The sequence below is a fragment of the Myotis myotis genome, unplaced genomic scaffold, assembly GCF_014108235.1.
Source record: "Myotis myotis isolate mMyoMyo1 unplaced genomic scaffold, mMyoMyo1.p scaffold_m19_p_1, whole genome shotgun sequence".
In the NCBI taxonomy this organism is placed as follows: domain Eukaryota; kingdom Metazoa; phylum Chordata; class Mammalia; order Chiroptera; family Vespertilionidae; genus Myotis; species Myotis myotis.
Genome location: NW_023416313.1, coordinates 160,133,749 through 160,151,597, shown reverse-complemented (window position 1 = coordinate 160,151,597; position 17,849 = coordinate 160,133,749). Strand labels below are relative to the sequence as shown.

The 17,849-nt window shown below is 38.8% G+C and overlaps 1 protein-coding gene across 14 annotated transcripts in view; it reads right to left on the bottom strand.

The window, feature by feature from the left end:
• The window catches only part of MGA (MAX dimerization protein MGA), a 136,951-nt gene that overhangs the window by 26,899 nt on the left and 92,203 nt on the right, over nucleotides 1-17,849 (bottom strand). For 8 of the 14 annotated variants that reach the window (XM_036298100.1, XM_036298085.1, XM_036298146.1 and 5 more), the window contains exons 10-16: nucleotides 17,376-17,602; nucleotides 15,680-15,856; nucleotides 14,762-14,834; nucleotides 8,593-9,110; nucleotides 6,083-6,380; nucleotides 3,967-4,590; nucleotides 42-332 (exon numbers count right to left, since the gene is read on the bottom strand). In XM_036298100.1, the coding sequence (XP_036153993.1) occupies nucleotides 42-332; nucleotides 3,967-4,590; nucleotides 6,083-6,380; nucleotides 8,593-9,110; nucleotides 14,762-14,834; nucleotides 15,680-15,856; nucleotides 17,376-17,602 (2,208 nt within the window). The remainder of the gene's footprint in view (nucleotides 1-41; nucleotides 333-3,966; nucleotides 4,591-6,082; nucleotides 6,381-8,592; nucleotides 9,111-14,761; nucleotides 14,835-15,679; nucleotides 15,857-17,375; nucleotides 17,603-17,849) is intronic. The other 6 variants (XM_036298126.1, XM_036298137.1, XM_036298156.1 and 3 more) reach the window with 5 other exon arrangements.

Sequence of the window (17,849 nt, the reverse complement as noted above, 5' to 3'; positions counted from 1 at the left end):
TTCAACCAAAGAAAAACTCATCAAAAGATCTCGTTTTATACCTGGGTTACGAAACATGACAGGCTGTAAGTTGGGTTGGGTATTAGAGCTTCGAAGCTGATGCAAAGGGAGGAGCTGAACAATCTGCCCATTAGGGTGCCTGAATAGGTTCATTCCACTTGGGCTCCTAATAGGCTGCAAGACCATCCGGTGTCCTGGAAGTTGTGTGTTTGAGACAGGTCTGACATTAGGAGAACCCTGCTGCACTGGAATCAACAACAATCGAGGTCCAGCACGTTTCACTGGGTTAGGAGAAACCTGTGGAGTAGCCACTGAAATTTGAGGGGCATTTTCTGAAAAACAGAAAATAGAAACATAGTATCAGAATTTCCCTTTAACACATGTAGGAAAAAAATTGTAAGATCTGACCATGCTACAAATAACTTCTAATTTGAATTATAAAGTTGTTGAAATCCTGTACCTATTTAGTAGTCGTATGGCTGAGAACAATTTATCTTAAAAGTATTAACCAGACACTGCAGAGCCTTACATTTAGACTGGAAAATAAAAAAAGCATCAACTGTCAAGAGGTGCCCTTAAAAAGACAATGCTGCCTAATGAAAAACATGGGCAGCCCTCTAAATCTGGATTATCATTAAAGCTAAAGAGGGGGAACTCTTTCCCCCTCCCCATGTGGGAGTTTGTGTTGTGAGATTCTTCCCCCCTCTCCACGTGGGAGTCTGTACTTGTTCTTCAATAAATTTCCACCTTTGAAAAAAAAAAGAGAGATCATTCATGATAAATTCTCTTCTTCAACTTTAAAATTCAGGCTGTTAATATTTACTAGTCTTAAGACTTAGTTTCACAGGGCATGATCAAATAAGATAAAGTCAACAACTAAAAGTCATAAAGTATAAAAAACTTCAAACTTCTTGGCTTTTAAAATTCACTGACAAATCAACAGTGTAAAAATTTGTGGAGCTCTAACTGGTTTGGCTCAGTGGATAGAGCGTCAGCCTTTGGACTGAAGGGTCCCAGGTTCAATTCCCGTCAAGGGCATGTTCCTTGGTTTCGGGCACATCCCCAGAGAGGGGTGTGCGGGAGGCAGCTGATCGATGTTTCTCTCTCATCAATATTTCTAACTCTCTATAAAAAATCAATACAATATATTTTTTAGAATTTGTGGAAATTGTTTTTCACAAAGAAAAAAATGCATACCCCCCGCCCAAAAAAATAGAATGAAAGTAAGAGACATTGAAGAAACAGGGAAATAAAGCCTGGTTAGGAAGAGACAAAAGATAGTTTTAAAACAAATAGAAAAGCAAAAGTTTAATGCAGAAGATGTGAATTGAGAGATTTAAAACCATTAATAGTACCTAAAGATGCACTTTAATGTTTGGAAGAGATATTTAGAAATACGAAAGACATAGGAAAAATAATATGAATAATGTATAGATAGATTTCTGATCAAGGGGATGAAAAGGTAGGAATAATAATAATAATAATAATAAGCATAAATGAAACTGGTCTAATATTACCATTCAAATTAGGGAAATTACCTAACATTACCCATCAGATAGGCATTCTGTCCATGAAACATCAAATTTCTAAAAGAAAGTCATATTCCTAACATTTACATGACAAATTACATATAGAAGATCCAGGACTTCTCTTGAAAACAAAATAAAACACAGAGAACAAACTAATTCTTAAAAAAAAAATAGTGTGCAATTTAAAAACATTCATGTATAGTATGTGAAATAAGAAACATATTAAAGCATTAATTTCCTGAACATTTCTATTTAAATTATGATCTGGAGAATGATTCAAAATTAAATTACTCTTACACATCAATGTCTCTCCTTCTCTCTCTCTCTCTCTCTCTCTCTCTCTCTCTCTCTCTCTCTCTCTCTCCTTTCCTCTCCTCTCCCACTGTTTCTAAAAAAAATATCCTCACTCCTCAGGTGAGGATTTAAAATGATATAAATAAACAAACAAACTTAAAGCCTGGCTGGTATGGCTCAGTGGTTCGAGTGTCAGCCTGTGCACTGAAGGGTCATGGGTTTGATTCCTGGTCAAGGGCACATACCTAGGTTTCAGGTTTGATGCCTGGCCCCAGTCAGGGCACCTGCATGTGGGAGGCAACCAATCAATGTGTCTCTCTCACACTGATGTTTCTCTCTCTCTCTTCCCCCTGCCTTCCCTCTCTAAAAATCAGTGGAAGAAATATCCTTGGGTGAAAATTAACAAAAATAAACAAGCAAGCAAACTTAAATAATGAGTTGATTTAAATAAAAATATCAAGTCAATATAGTACAAAGGGGAATAAGAGCAAGATACATGAATATATAATCTGAGCGACTAAAATCCAAGAAACAATGAACTACAAAAAGCTAAATGACTTTATAGTTTCATGAGAGAATTAAAAATATAAAGAAAGGTTGGATTAGGAAACATGATTAGTTAAAACATGACAAGATATAAACCTTGAGATTCCATAGGAAATCAAAACAGCTTCATCAGTAATGATCTCACTTCCAAAAATGAGTATTAAACTAACCAATTTTATATGCTTATTATGAGAAGCAGAAGACAAACACATTTAATATTGTGATTCACTTCTTTCAATAGAACTTCAACTTATAAACAAAATCCAAGTCACTTCTTTCCTCAAATACCAGCAGGGATTTGGACCATGTCACTAATGGCAAAAATATTTAGTAGTAAAAGTATCACTAACCAAGAGAGAATTGCTGTTGGCTATTTATTTCCCCGTAAAGCCTGCAAAGTCTCTCACTCTTTTCCATAGAAAGTCCTCTCTGCCGAAACCGGTTTGGCTCAGTGGATAGAGCCTCGGCCTGCGGATTGAAGGGTCCCAGGTTCGATTCCGGTCAAAGGGCATGAACCTTGGTTGCGGGCGCATCCCCAGTGGGAGATGTGCAGGAGGCAGCTGATTGGTGTTTCTCTCTCATCGATGTTTCTGACTCTCTATCTCTCTCCCTTCCTCTCTGTAAAAAATCAATAAAATACATTTTAAAAAAAAAAAAAAGAAAGTCCTCTCCAAGTACACTAAGAAAACTACTTACTTTAGTAGTTGAATTAGGATAGAAAATTACCAAAATGTGAGATATTCCTATTTCAAATTCACTTAACCTAAGTCAACAAGAGAAAAATTTTAATTTTGACTAAAAAGTTGATAAGCATATAAAATATTAGTCCTAAGCAAAGAAATATGTCTTATTTCTATTTCAATCAGTTCATGTATAATAATTAAGTAGGAGAATAACGTCAGTTATATGGGAGTTGGACTGATTCACAAATGGTTTTTACTAAGCAAGGGACCCAGAATTTTAACCTTCAGCAAGGACAAAGAAAAAGCCTTCAGCTTGGTTGCAGCATAGGCAGAAGCCTATAATCTTTCTTCTTTTTTTTTCAATTAAAAAAAATACACTACCCCACCCCTAAAAAGAGAGCACAGCCAAGGCTTTCCTCATGTGCTCTCCTCAGAGATGTGCATCCCTAGCTCTCAGTACACAAAAGATTGCACTTTCTCCAGTGTCAACCTTAATGGCTGCTCTACTACTGGCTCAGAGCTCCACTCCCATATGTATCATTGCAGTATCCTTCATCCACCATTTCCATTCTAATGTTTGAGTATTTGTAATATCTTGAAGAAATTTCCAGCACCACTAAGTCATCTGTCAAAACTGTTCAATTTATCGCTAAGGTACCATTTATGGTTTTTACTAGTGCTCTATAACAAGGTTGCATAGATTTTCAGTGATTTGTCCTAACCCTACATTAACCATGGGCTCTCTTATTTTTAGTATTCAGTTTTGCAGAATGCAAAGGTTTTCAGGAATACATGTATCATGTTACAGCAGAAACACCTACACGGTTACCCTGATATATCTATAATCCTATCACAAACCACAAAGTTATATAACAGCTGTATAGTAAACCAGCTAGTTAACCTCTAGGCCTTACCTGGTCTCTGGCTCACTGGTGGATTCCCATCAATTCCTGAGAGTATAATGGGAACAGAGCCAAGAGATGAAGTTGGTGTGGTCACCATGGAGGAAGATGCAGCTGTGGTCACCACGACTATGGAGGTGGAAGCAGTGGAAGCAACAGGAAGAGTTATGGTTGGAGATGCCACCAAAGACTTAGGAAAAGCAACTGAAGTCACGGGGGTAGTTATCCCAGTTGTTTTGATAAGGTTCACAGTGCCTGTAGATTGGGTAGATGTTACAGGAGTGCTGGTATTAGTTTCAGAGACCTCAACAACCCCTGCAGTGGTGGCACCAGAAGGATAAGTAGTTTCTTTAGTTCCCACGTCAGACATAGCAGTCTTAGGTGTCACAGCAGTAACATTCTCTAAAAACACTTGAGGGGTGGTAGTAGTGACAGCAGCAGTCACAGGGCTGCACACCTGAACTGCCTCAGAAGAAACCACAGGTGTGACGACCATTACTGGAGAAGGTCTGATACTGAACTTCTGTGGCCCTGTTAGGGGTTGGGGTGTGCTAACTCCAGGTATCTTCTGCTGCAGGGCTCCAACTTTACTCATCACAAACTGTGTGAACACACCACCAGGAGAGGGTCGTGCCGCTGCAAATAAAAATTTGCAGGTCAAAAATCTTCAGTTCTCATATTTTATCCTCTTAGTGACTGTGTTTATAAACATTTATTGTGTGCACCACTGGGTCCACTTCTTACGGGTACTACCTACCTGCAATATACATGTCAATTTCCATACACAGAAATCAAAACACTTCCCTTAGCCCAACCTTTAAAATCTAACAAGAAAGGAATTAAAATTTGGTGTTCCTACTATAAATCTTTTGTCTGCGCAATATAGCCATATTGCCAGGACACGAAAAAGACACTACAGCTGTCCTGGCCATGTGGCTCAGTTAGTTGGAGTATTGTCCTATACACCAAAAGGCTGTGGGTCTGATTCCTTGTCAGGGCACATGCCTAGGATGGGAGTTCAATCTCCAGTAGGGGTGTGTACGACAGGCAACCAATAGATGTTTCTCACATCGATGCCTCTCTCTCTAACTCTCTAAAAATCAGTGAAAATGTTCCAATCCTCAGGTGAGGATTGAAAATAAGTTTTAAAATTAAAATAAAAAGATAATACAGCAGCACACAACTTCAAACAGATAAAGATTCCCCCCCCCCACAACTCTAATTTAAAAATTTTTTCCACCACTTCTTCCTAACCCAGCACCTCCACCTCTTTATTGCAATCCTCTTATAAGACAGTTAGATTTACTGTCTTATTTTTAACATGTATGAAAACATTTTTCATGAGAGGACAGAACAGGACTGTTTATTTTTTAAATCACCACTACGTTATAAAAAAAGAGATAAAATGGGTTCCTTTTAAGGCATACAATGCCTATCCCTCCATCTTCACATAACTCCAGCATTCAGCCAGAGACTTCAATTTCCTATTAGAGGAAAAAAATATAGTAGTAGACAATTTTACTTAACATTCCTAAATAGATTTGAAACAACAAAAAGAAATTCAATAAACCAATTGTATAAACCAATTGTATATACTCTCAATGCTAAAACACAAAGGCTTTCAAGAGAGTAATTTATTACAGACTCTAGCACTAAAGTTAAGCAAAAGATTTTCATTCAGAGAACACAGATGATAGAATAATGTTCCCGAAATTATGTTTTCCAAGAGCCTTCTATACTTTAAGCCTATACAAACTCAACCCACTTTGATTCTGCTACCTCTATTGTTTAACAAGTTCAAGGAACATACATATGATTGGTACCAATAACACCAGTCCTCATAGAAGAAATATTAAATTAGGGAAAAGTATTTAAGACTATGTATTCTCCTTTTAAATATAAAATTAAAAACAAAATTTAAAGCCTACTTTTTTTCTGCATTAATAAAAGTCTGGGCAATAACTGTAAAACTAACAAGTTCAATTTATCTAGTATTATACGTCATCAGAGGCATTCCCAAAATATTTGAGCAAGACAGACATTGAGAATAATTTTCACAACCCCCATACTATATCCACAGACCAAGAAGCAAGTCCAAGTTCCAAAACATTTATACAGCCCAACTTACCAATTGGTCTTTTTGCCGGGACAAATGCCTTCAGATTCTTCCCAGGGTGATTTGTTGCAGTGCCGGAGGAGGATGCCATTTTGGAATTGGATGTTGAAGGCAACAGGGTACGTGGTTTCCTGGATGCAGCCACCTTGGCATTGGATGCTACCTTGGAGATGACAGTACTGAGGGTTGAGAGGTCCAGGACTGAGGGTCGCAACCTGCCTGTGATATAAGCAGCTAGCCTATTGGCTGGATGCAATGCCCCCATCTGTCCCAATAGCAACTTAGCCTGCGGGTAACTCTTACCATTAACCTGAAACAAGTGGCAAAGAGAAATTCTGTAAAGATAAAATTCTCTTGCTAACTCATCTCCCTTGACAGGGGTTTCATTTTCACAAGGTTTTAAAAATCTATTTTTCTGATTTAAAGGGAAAAAGAAATGGGCTTTTCCCATTTGGTATAATCTGAGTAATCAGGAGGTGGAAAAAAAAATACTATTATCTGATATTCTGAACTAATCTCATCCTTCATTTTGGTAACTGGGAAACAGAGAATCTTAGAAACTCATCATATCTGCATCACAGAAATGTGAAAGATATGTCAAATCTAAGCAATCATCCAATTGTTTTACTTGTCAATAAGCAATTCTGATTAAGTTATTAACAATCACCAGCAAAAATGACTAACTGTATTCTCCAAATTTTCTGACAAGACTAGAAGGCATAATGAAGCCCTCTCACAAGGGTCCTTATAAGCTACCCTTCACAACATTTGGGAAATATACAGTGAGTCTACTTTAACCTCAGTCACAAAGTAACCTCAGTTTTCTAAAAACTCAACTTTGAAGATATTGTCTTCATCTCTTGGATAAAATCTGGGGTTGGCTCAAAATAAATGCTAGTAGAAACTCATTGTAATTTTTAAAATTGTCAGAAGAAAGTAAATCAATGAATGAAGATTTTTTTCTATTGCCTGACTTGATAGACTGCCTATTTGGGGCAGCAGGGAAGTTTTTCTTAAAAGAAAGAAAAACAAAAACCTCCCAAGTTTCTTACCCATGTTTTCTAAGTCATATTGCTGGATGACTAAAGAAGATATCCTTTTTTGTCCCTCCTTTACATCATTTAAAAGGAGGAGGGGGTAGAGGGAGTTGGAAAAACTCAAACTCTCCAAACTAATAGGGAATTGGTGAGGAGAATCACTACAGCAACCCATTCTCTCTCCAAGGACACAAAACGTAATTACTCTTTGCAACTTAGGTAAAATTGTGATTATTCCTAGACAATTGTGATTATTCCTAGAAATATCTATGCCTACGTTGGTACAAAAAAATGTGATCTTTCTATCCTAAAGTAAACTTTGCTGTGTTCTTCAGGCTCTGTGGAGTCCAGATCAGATATCTGTAATCTGCTCCTTTGAGAGACTTGCTCTAAAGAATACTCAGCAGCTTCCCCAAAAGCCTACAGTGTCCTGACTGCTTATGCAAATTCACATTTTATGATGGCTTTCTGAGTCCTAGACAGAAGAGAACACAAAATTTCTATGCCTGTATTTCAGGGACTCTAGTCTCTCTAGAAATGATTTCAGATAAGTCTTGGCTCTCAAAGTATTTATCAATAAATGCAATAAAGAGAAAACCCTGCTCTCCTCATTATTAAAGAAGAAAGAAATACCAACAGAAGCAGTATATAGGACCACCAAGAATAAACTGCAATAAAAAGTTTTTAACTAAGTAGATCATCCATATTGTTATTGGAATAGTCCTTAGCCCAGAGAAGTGGTCAAGCTAATACAGTCAAGTAACCTTAGCAACAATGTCAGACACTTCTACACATTTGCTATGCTGATATAAAAGTGCATTTAATGTCTCTGAGCAAGAGGAGAAAACCTTTTTGACTATGACTAAGTTTTAATTCAGAACTTCTCTTTCCAAAGGCTTTTCTACATGCTAGGGTAATTTTACTAATATAATCTGCCTGAATTACTGAACAGTAAGGATAGAGATATTTGTCCTACAACAATGATTATACTGACAAAAACCCTATGAATTATATTTTAAAAAAGTACTTAAGCAAGCAAATTGTGACTCATTTAAAAAACTTTTATGATTTGAATAACACCTTACTTAAGTTTTCTCCAAGTTTCCAAACACATACTGCCTACTTTAAAATCAATTTGATCTCATTTTATTTTGAAAGCTTTCTTCTAATAATAATCTCAAGAACTAAACTGAATCCCTTACTATCCTTGCTTGGTTGCCAAAGTATCACTAGAACCAGACAATGAAGTTTAAGAGGAGTAACTTTCTGAGGAGACGAGGGTCTACATTTGTTCATAAGTGTGACAAAAATTCACTGTAGGTATGCTTCTAACCTAGACCTATTATAAAAAGAGATAATGATTTTGTCACTCAGTTCCCAGGCAATGTGAAAACAAGTTATAAAAGGCCCCCAGAGGGCTCTGAAAAATAAAGATGTTACCTAAATATAAAAAAGTGCTACACCCAGATTAAAGATAATTCTCACCTGGATAAGCCCAGATGTGCTTGAACTGGGTTTACGTTTATAGGCCACAAGTTTCCCTGCAGGAGAAAGCCCTGCATAAAAGGGCAGACCTTTGCCTCCATGTAATCTCTCCCTCACTGAATCCAGGGCATCTGTCTGCACAGGAGAGATATCATCCATTTTCCCAGGGGATAATGGACCATCAGGAGTCTCTGATCCAGATTTCTCAGCCATATCATCTTGGTCTTGACATGATGGCATAGAGATTTTCACACGAGAAGAATAAACAGGGGGGCTCTTCTCACCCCGGCTCTTTCGCTGAGAAGCCAACTCAATGATGAAGCTGCCCACCTTAAGTGATTGTGGCATGTTGCTATTGATGTGCTGGGATAAGATGCTCAATATCTTGTTCCGATCCTCCTCCCAGTTGCAGTCTGAGATGATTTCTATCAGTTTGGTGGGACCACCAGGTGACCTCTGATGCACATAGGAGGTAGAAGAGGATTCCCCTTCATTACAGGAAGACTTCCAGCTCTTTTCTGATAAGAAATTGAAAGATATTTGTGCATCAAAGCAATTTACACTCTACTTTGAAAGATTTTTACTTTCTCTAAGTTCTCAGAAAAGTACCAGGGGTATAGAAATTCAACAGTTGCCCAATGTCCCATTCCCATGTATTTTCAGTGGTAACATAACACTCATAACTTGGGAATTTTCCAGGAAAAAGATGCCAGAGAATCAGATTATAATAGTCCTCACTCTCCTGCTAACTAGGCTTTCTAATAAAAAGGAAATAGTCCTACTTAAGACTGTTCTAAAAACCCATACCTATTACATGAAAAAGTATTACCTTGCTAACAAATGACCTATAAGCAAGGTTAAAGCTTATTCAGTACTAAAGGTCCGGTGCATGAATTTGTGCATAGGTGGGGTCTGGAGGCCAATCGGGCAGGGCCGGTGGTAGGGGTGAAGGTGGGGGATCAGGGGCTGGGCCTGCAGGGGGACGGGGTCCCGGGAGATTGGGGGATGATGATCAGGCTGGTTGGCTGCCCCAGTGCGCATCATAGGGACTGGTCGTTCTGGTCACTTGGCTTTAATATATATAGATAGTTTAATGTTCTACTATCCATACAGGCAAAGCAAAGATACTTGCCAGATGCTTTGTAACATGTGATAGGCTATCAATACCAAAAAACAGCAAAACAGTGTTCTGGTTTAAAAACACACACACGTAAAGTGCACTCTATCTCTAGTTTCTACTGCAAATACTTCTGAATCACTTTTTGTTTTCTACTTCTGAAATACATTTGTACATCTAGATGTGACTGCTCCACTTCTACATCATGTGCAGATCACTCAATTCACCATGTTTTATATGTTAACTAGATGTCTACTTAACTAGACACCAAGATTTCTACAGCTGAGTCTCTCAACCAAAGTTCTACAGTTACAGGTATGTCAGAATATAAGATTCCATCAGCCTTCATACTAGTCGTGCTCTCAGGCAGGATCTCTCCACCATAGCAGGCTCCTCTACTTACCTTAGGGTACTACAAAAACATTTGCACTTTTTGTGTGTATTATGCTTTCTAAAAAAAAAAAAAAAAAAAGTTGGAAGCCACTGCTGCTTTAGTGTCTGAAGTCTTAGGAAGCAAAACCAAAACAAATAGTTAACTCCCTAGACATTATCTCTCACCAAATTAGGCAGTAGCCTCTGCTAGGTAAATCCTTCCTTTCTGCCTCTGCCATTTCTCCAACAGCAACAGCTACTGAGAACCTGAGTAAAAATTTCAATAGCTAAACAAATAGGATTGAGGTTTAAAAATAAGTTTAAAAGAGAAAATCACAGCCTAGCCGGCATGGCTTAGTAGTTGAGCATTGATCTATAAACCAGGAGGTCACAGTTCAATCCAGTCAGGGCATATGTCTGGGTTGCAGGCTCGATCCCCAGTGTTGGGCATGCAGGAGGCAGCCGATCAATGATTATCTCTCATCATGGATGTTTCTATCTCTTTTACCCTTTCACTCTCCCTTCCTCTCGGAAATCAATAAAAATATATATATATATTTAAAAAATTACTAACAAGCCAGGGATGTCTACTTTCACCACTCTTATTCAACATGGTACTAGAAGTCCTAGCCACAGCAATTACACAAAAAATAAAAGGCATCTAAATTGGAAAGAAGTAAAACTGTCATTATGTGCAGATGACATGATACCGCATATAAGGAACCCTAAGGATTCCACCAAAGAACTACTAGAACTGATAAATTCAGTAAAGTAGTAGGATACAACAAATAATACTCAGAAATCAGATATATTTTTATACACCATTAATGGACTATCAGAAAGGGAAACTAAGAAAACAATCCCATATACAACTACCTTCAATAAAGAAAAAAAATGTGTAGGAATAAATTTAACCAAAGAAGTAAAAGAGCTGTATCCAGAAAATTATAAAACAATAAAAAAATAAATTGAAGATACTAATAAAAGGAAACATACACCATGCTCATGGATAAAAAAAATAATAACTAATAAATAATAATACAAGAGCCCTAACCGGTTTGGCTCAGTGGATAGAGCGTCGGCCTGCAGACTGAAAGTTCCCAGGTTTGATTCCGATCAAGGGCATGTATCTGGGTTGCGGGCACATCCCCAGCAGGGGATGTGCAGGAGGCAGCTGATCGATGTTTCTCTCTCATCAATGTTTCTAACTCTCTATCCCTCTCCCTTCCTCTCTGTAAAAAAATCAATAAAATATATTTAAAAATAACAATAATAATACAAGAATAAACTGTGTTTCACATACAACTGTAAACCTGCTTTTGTCCCAACCTGCATACAAAGAACATACAAGTCAACACCAAAAGAAAAACAAACAAAAGAACCCAATTAAAATATGCGCAGAGAACCTAAATAGACATTTCTCCAGAGGACATACAGATGGCCAACAGACATATGAAAAGATGCTCAATGTCACTAATTGTCATAGAAATGCAAAGTAAAAGCACAATGAGATATCACCTCACACCTCTCAGAATGTTTATTATCAATAAATCGACAAACAAGTGTTGTCAAGGATATTGAAAAAGGGTACTCTTGCGCACTGTTGGTGGGAATACAGATTGGTGCAGCTACTGTGGAAAACAGGATGGAGGTTCCTCAAAAAAATTAAAAACGGAACTACCTTATGACCAGCAATTCTACTTTTGGGCACATATCCAAAGAAACCCAAAACACTAGTTAGAAAGAAAATGTGCGCCACTATGTTCATTGCAGCATTATTTACAATAGCCAAGATTTGAAATCAGCCCAAGTAGATGAGTGGATAAAAAAGTATGGTAGCCCTAACCAGTTTGGCTTAGCGGCTAGAGTGTCAGCTTAGGAACCAAAGGATCCCAGGTTCGATTCCAGTCAAAAGCATGTACCTTGGTTGCAGGCTCCTCCCCGACCCAGGCCCTGGTCAGGGCTCCTGCAGGAGGCAACCAATTGATGTGTTTTTTTCACATCAATGCTCCTCTCTGTCTTTCCCTCTCTCGTCTACTCTCCCTAAAATTTAATAGAAAAATATCCTTGGGTGAAGATTAACAAAAATAAAAAAGCTATGGTACACATATATCTACAGTGGAATATTACTCAACCTTTAAAAAGAATGAAAGCTGCCCTGACCGGTTTGGCTCAGTGGATAGAGCGTCGGCCTGCGGACCGAAGGGACCGGGTTCAATTCCAGTCAAGGACATGTACCTTGGTTGCGGGCATATCCCCAGTAGGGGTGTGCAGGAGGTAGCTGATCGATGTTCCACTCGCATCGATGTTTCTAACTATCCCTCTCCCTTCCTCGCTGTAAAAAATCAATAAAATATATTAAAAAAAAAAAAAAGAATGAAATCTTACCATTTGCAACAGCATGGATGGACCTAGAAGGTATTATGCTAAGTGAAATATGTCAGTCAGAGAAAGATAAACACCATATGATTTCACTTGTATGTGGAATCAAAGGAACAAAATGAAAGAGCAAACAAAATTGAAATGGACTCATAGATACAGAAAACAGACTGATGGCAGAGAAGAGGGGGAGAGGGAGCTTGGGGAATTGGCTGAAAATGGTGAAGGGATTAAGAAGTATGAATTGGTAGTCACAAAACAGTCGCAGGGATGTAAAGTACAGCATAGGAAATCTACACTAATAAAAGAGAAAGATGCAAATTGACCATACCTTCGAGATACCCACCAGCCAATCAGGAGTGAGTATGCAAATTAACCCAACAAAGATGGCGGGTTAATTTGCATACACAGGCGCCACGAGGCCGGGGGTGGAGTGGGATGCAGGCATTCCGCACCACCCCAGCCACTCCAGGCCTCTGGGCAGCGTGGGAAGGCAGAAAGGCGGCTCCAGCCAGAGTGAAGGCAGTGCCGGCAGCCAGGGAAAGGAAGGCCAATTCTTGCACGAATCTTCATGCATCGGGCCTCTAGTATAGTCAATAATCCTATCTAATAAAAGATTAAAAGGGTAATTAACCGTACCTCCGCTATGCTTCCCCTTGGCTAATCAGCGAGATATGCATATTAACTGCCAACAAAGATGGCGGCCGGTAGCCACGCAGCTGAAGCGAGCAGGAGGCTTGCTTGCTCCAGTGATGGAGGAAGCCAAGGTTCCCCGTCTGCTGCGGCCTGCTCTAAGCTCCGAAAGCAACAGCTCCAAAAGCAACAAAGTTTCAATTATAGAAGCTAAACAAACTCCAGATACCTGCTTTCAGCCAGCTGCGGCCTCAGAGCTGGAGCGAACAGGACGGCAACAAAGTTTCAATTATAGAAGCCAAACAAACCCCAGATACCTGCTTTCAGCCAGCCGCGGCCTCAGAGCTGGGAGTGCCAGATACGGCAACAAAGTTTCAATTATAGAAGGTAAATAAATCCCAGAATAAAAAAAAAGAAAAAAAGGAGAGGCTGGGAGCTTCAGTCGTCGGTCAACCTGAAAATGGCCTTCAGCCCCTCACCCAGAATGGCCAGGCACCCCAGTGGGGACCCCCACCCTGATCCGGGACACCTTTCAGGGCAAACCAGCCGGCCCCCACCCGTGCAACAGGCTTCTATCCTATATAGTAAAAGGGTAATATGCAAACTGACCCTAACAGCAGAAAGACTGGGAAAGACCACCAGGGGGCAGACGCTCAATGCAGTTGCTGCCCTCTGGTGGTCAGTGTGCTCCCACAAGGGGGAGCTCTGCTCAGCCACAAGCCAGGCTGATGGCTGTCAGTACAGCGGTGGTGGTGGGAGCCTCTCCTGCCTCCTCAGCAGCATTAAGGATGCCCGACTGCAGCTTAGGTCTGCTCCCCGCTGGCAAGTGGACATCCCCCGAGGGCTGCCGGGCTGCCAGAGGGATGTCTGATTGCCAGCTTAGGCCCAATCCCCCGGGGAGCAGGCCTAAGCCAGCAGGTGGTCATCCCCCGAGGGGTCCCAGACTGAGAGAGGGCACAGGCCAGGCTGAGGGGACCCCCCTCCAAGTGCATAAAATTTTGTGCACTGGGCCTCTAGTATTGTAATAACTATGTATGGTGCCAGGCAGGTATAGAAATATCGAGGGAAACATTTTGTAAAGTTTATGATCGTCTAACCACTATGCAGTACACCTAAAACATACAAAATAATATTAAAATATTAAATGTAAACTGTAATTGAAAAATAAAATTAAAAAGAAAATCACTGACTTCAATCCTAAATGTCTCTTGCAACAACATACCACAGCAATAAATGAATTTTATTTCTTAGAACAAGAGTGATACGGAAACCAAATAACAGGGAAAAACTTATATATCAACTCTATTTTTAGCATAAGCTAAAAACAGAGTAGGTCAACATATTCTGGATTGGTAATATTAGTTTCCCATCTTTTTTTTTTTTTAATAAATTTTTATTGATTTCAGAGAGAAAGGGAGAGGGAGAGAGAGAGAGAAACATCAATGATGAGAGAGAATCATTGATGGGCTGCCTACTGCATACCCCACACTGGGAATCGAGCCCGCAACCCAGGTATGTGCCCTTGACCAGAATCAAATCTGGGACCCTTCAGTCTGAAGGCCGATACTCTATCCACTGAGCCAAACCAGCTAGGGCCCCATAGTTTTTATTATAACCCACACCTATATAATTACTATCAAATGATTAAGATCTAGCTTTCATGCTGACCTTGTGATTTATCAGAATCATCCTCGAGGTCACAGGTAATTGGTTTCGAGGGCTGCTGTTCAGCATCGGGCTCCTGAAGAAGAAATAACACAGAGATACTTAAATACTTATATTTAGTATCAATACAGACTGAGATATAAGCATTAAATCTTCCAAAAGCAGCCCTGAAACAGTAGAAAGATTAAAATAACAACAGCTTCATATCTATATACACAGCTGCATTACTATCATATTACGTAGCCCTTGGCAAAAACACAGACTTGTTCTGTAATATCCTTGATAATGACTGAGTCACCAAGAAAAGAATTTACATTGTATTTTATAGTGTATTCTACTAAAGAAGGAAAAATATTTGCTGTTTAATGGACCAAGTTTTAGTTATTTAGAAATTTCACCAATGTGGAAAGATGCAAATTCTAATAATTACAGATAATTTAATTTAAACTAGAAATGTTTAAACTTTTAAAAATTTTTCTAGCCCTGACTGGTTTGGCTCAGTGGATAGAGCGTCGGCCTGCAGACTGAAGGGTCCCGGGTTCGATTCCAGTCAAGGGCATGTACCTTGATTGCGGGCGCATCCCCAGTAGGGGGTGTGCAGGAGGCAGCTGATCAATGTTTCTCTCTCATCAATGTTCCTAGCTCTCTGTCCCTCTCCCTTCCTCTCTGTAAAAAATCAATAAAATATATTAAAAAAAAAAATTTTTTTCTAGCATTAAAAAGAATAATATTTTTATCAACCCTAAGAAACTGTTCTCTAGAATAGGTTTGCAGAGGAACAGATATATTGATATACACATCAAGTAAGCCTTCTCTGCCTCACAAGAATTACTCCAAATTATTCTGGTAGTAATACAAATTCTAATACCAGCAACAGGGAATTGAAAGTTAAAAAGAGAAAGTGTGCAATAAGTAACTCACCTTTGCACTACAGTTCTCAGGACTAGAATGACATGAGCTGAGCTGCAGAAACGACGGGGATGGGGATGGTGACGGCTGTCTCTGTTCCTCTTTTTTTCTTTCATATACTCGAACTCGGGCACAAGTCATCATACTTTCAAAGTACAAGTAGACTGGATCCTTGTCCTCTTCTCGAATCTGTAAGTTTCATACAATAAAATATTCCAAATATTGGGGGGGAGGAAGGGGAAGTCGCCTATACTTCAAAAGGCAAAGGATGTTTAATTTTTCTTATTACAACACTTGAAATTTTTAAATGAAAACTTTAAAGTTAAATAGTATAAATATAGTTCATATGTGCCGACTCTTGGGGCAATCAGAAAGGAATGAATTCTCTATCAAGAAATTTCAGATCAGTCTGCCTGGCGTGGCTCAGAGGCTGAGTGTCAATTTATGAACGAGGAGGTCACAGCTCAATTCCTGGTCAGGGCACATGCCCAGTTTGCAGGCTTGATCTCCAAGTGGGGGGCGTGCAGGAGGCAGCCGATCAGTTACTCTCTCTCATCACTGATGTTTCTATCTCTTTCTCCCTCCCCTTTCCTCTCGGAAATCAATAAAAACATTAAAAAATTTTTTTTCTTAAGGACACATTTGTAATACCTTAATAAAGGGGGAAAAAAAGAAATTTCAGATCGTGTCAGTGTTTCTCAAATGATCTGTGGTAAAGTACATTTCTTAATTAATAGTCTAACATAGACTAATACTTTTGTAAAATACAAAAGTAATTACTAGAAAAATACAAAATAGATTACTAGAAAAACAAAGGCCAAAATATAAGCACAAGTTTTGCAGTATTAGATTTAATAGATATAAAATGTCTATCAACTTGCTATTAAAGTTTCTAAATATTTACTCTTATTTTCTATATGTACTTATTTCATCACAGATGGGTAACAATTCTGGATCAGCACTAATACAGAGACCCACTGAAGGGCACTGCACTAAAAGATCTTTCTTCAATTTAATGGACTGGGAAGAGTGAAATGGATTTAGTAATCAAAAATGCTTATCAGCTCTTTTACCTGTCGGTCTTCACATAATCATATTACAACCACTTTTATTTGAACTCTTGAACTTTACTGTTATTGCTATATATAAAGAAATTTGCTTTAAGAAAATTTTACTTTTTAAAGTTTTTTCTTAATGATTTTCTAGCAATAACATGTACTACATCTCAATTACTCAATATACTACATTACAGGAATAAGATATGTTAAACGGACTTTTGCAAGTCAGGTTTTCAAAAAGCCCATCTTTATACAATCTTCCTAAAGAAGAGATTTGGCTATATTTAAGAATTACTACTAGTAACCTCTTTTATGACATTTTTTAAGTGCCAGCAACTAAACCAATTAAACCAGAAAGGAGATGGCTTACAGGCAAATTACCTGAAAGCAAAATGATTCATAGAATATAAACCTAAAATTTGGTATAGGGATTGAGCAAAAAAGAAAAGAGAGAAAGAACTCGCAGACACAGACAACAGTGTAATGATTACGGAGGGTGTGGGGGGAAGTCAAGGAAGGTATAGGGAGGGGATAAATGGAAATGGGAAAATAAAATAAAAAGGAAAAGAATTTTTAAAAATTGGTTGAAACCCATTATCTTTACAAATGATTTTTGCAACTTGCAATAAAAGATGAAACTCCAGACTTACCACAGGATTAGGTTTGGGAGTATATGTCCGTGCAGGTTTAATACCAGTGAGGAGTTTGCCCTTCACAGTAGTAGATGAAACTTCTGGCTGAGGCAACAACAATGGCTTCGTAGGCTCAATGACAGAAGGTGTCGGGATATAAACTGGTTCTGGATCTACTTCACCTTCTACCTTTACCCATAATGGATAATGTCGAACAGGCTGCTCAGGCTCCGTTTCACATATAGCTTAACAAAAGGAAGCATAAGATTTTATTTTATTAATATATTTTAATTATTTCAGAGAGGAATAGAGAGGGAGAGAGAGAGAGAAACATCAATGATGAGCGAGAATCATTAATAGGCTGCCTCCTGCACACAACCTTACTGGGGATCGAGCCCACACCTGGACATGTGTGTGCCCTTGACCGGAATCGAACCCAAGACTTTCAGTCCGCAGGCCAACACCCTATCCACTGAGCCAAACTGGCTAGGG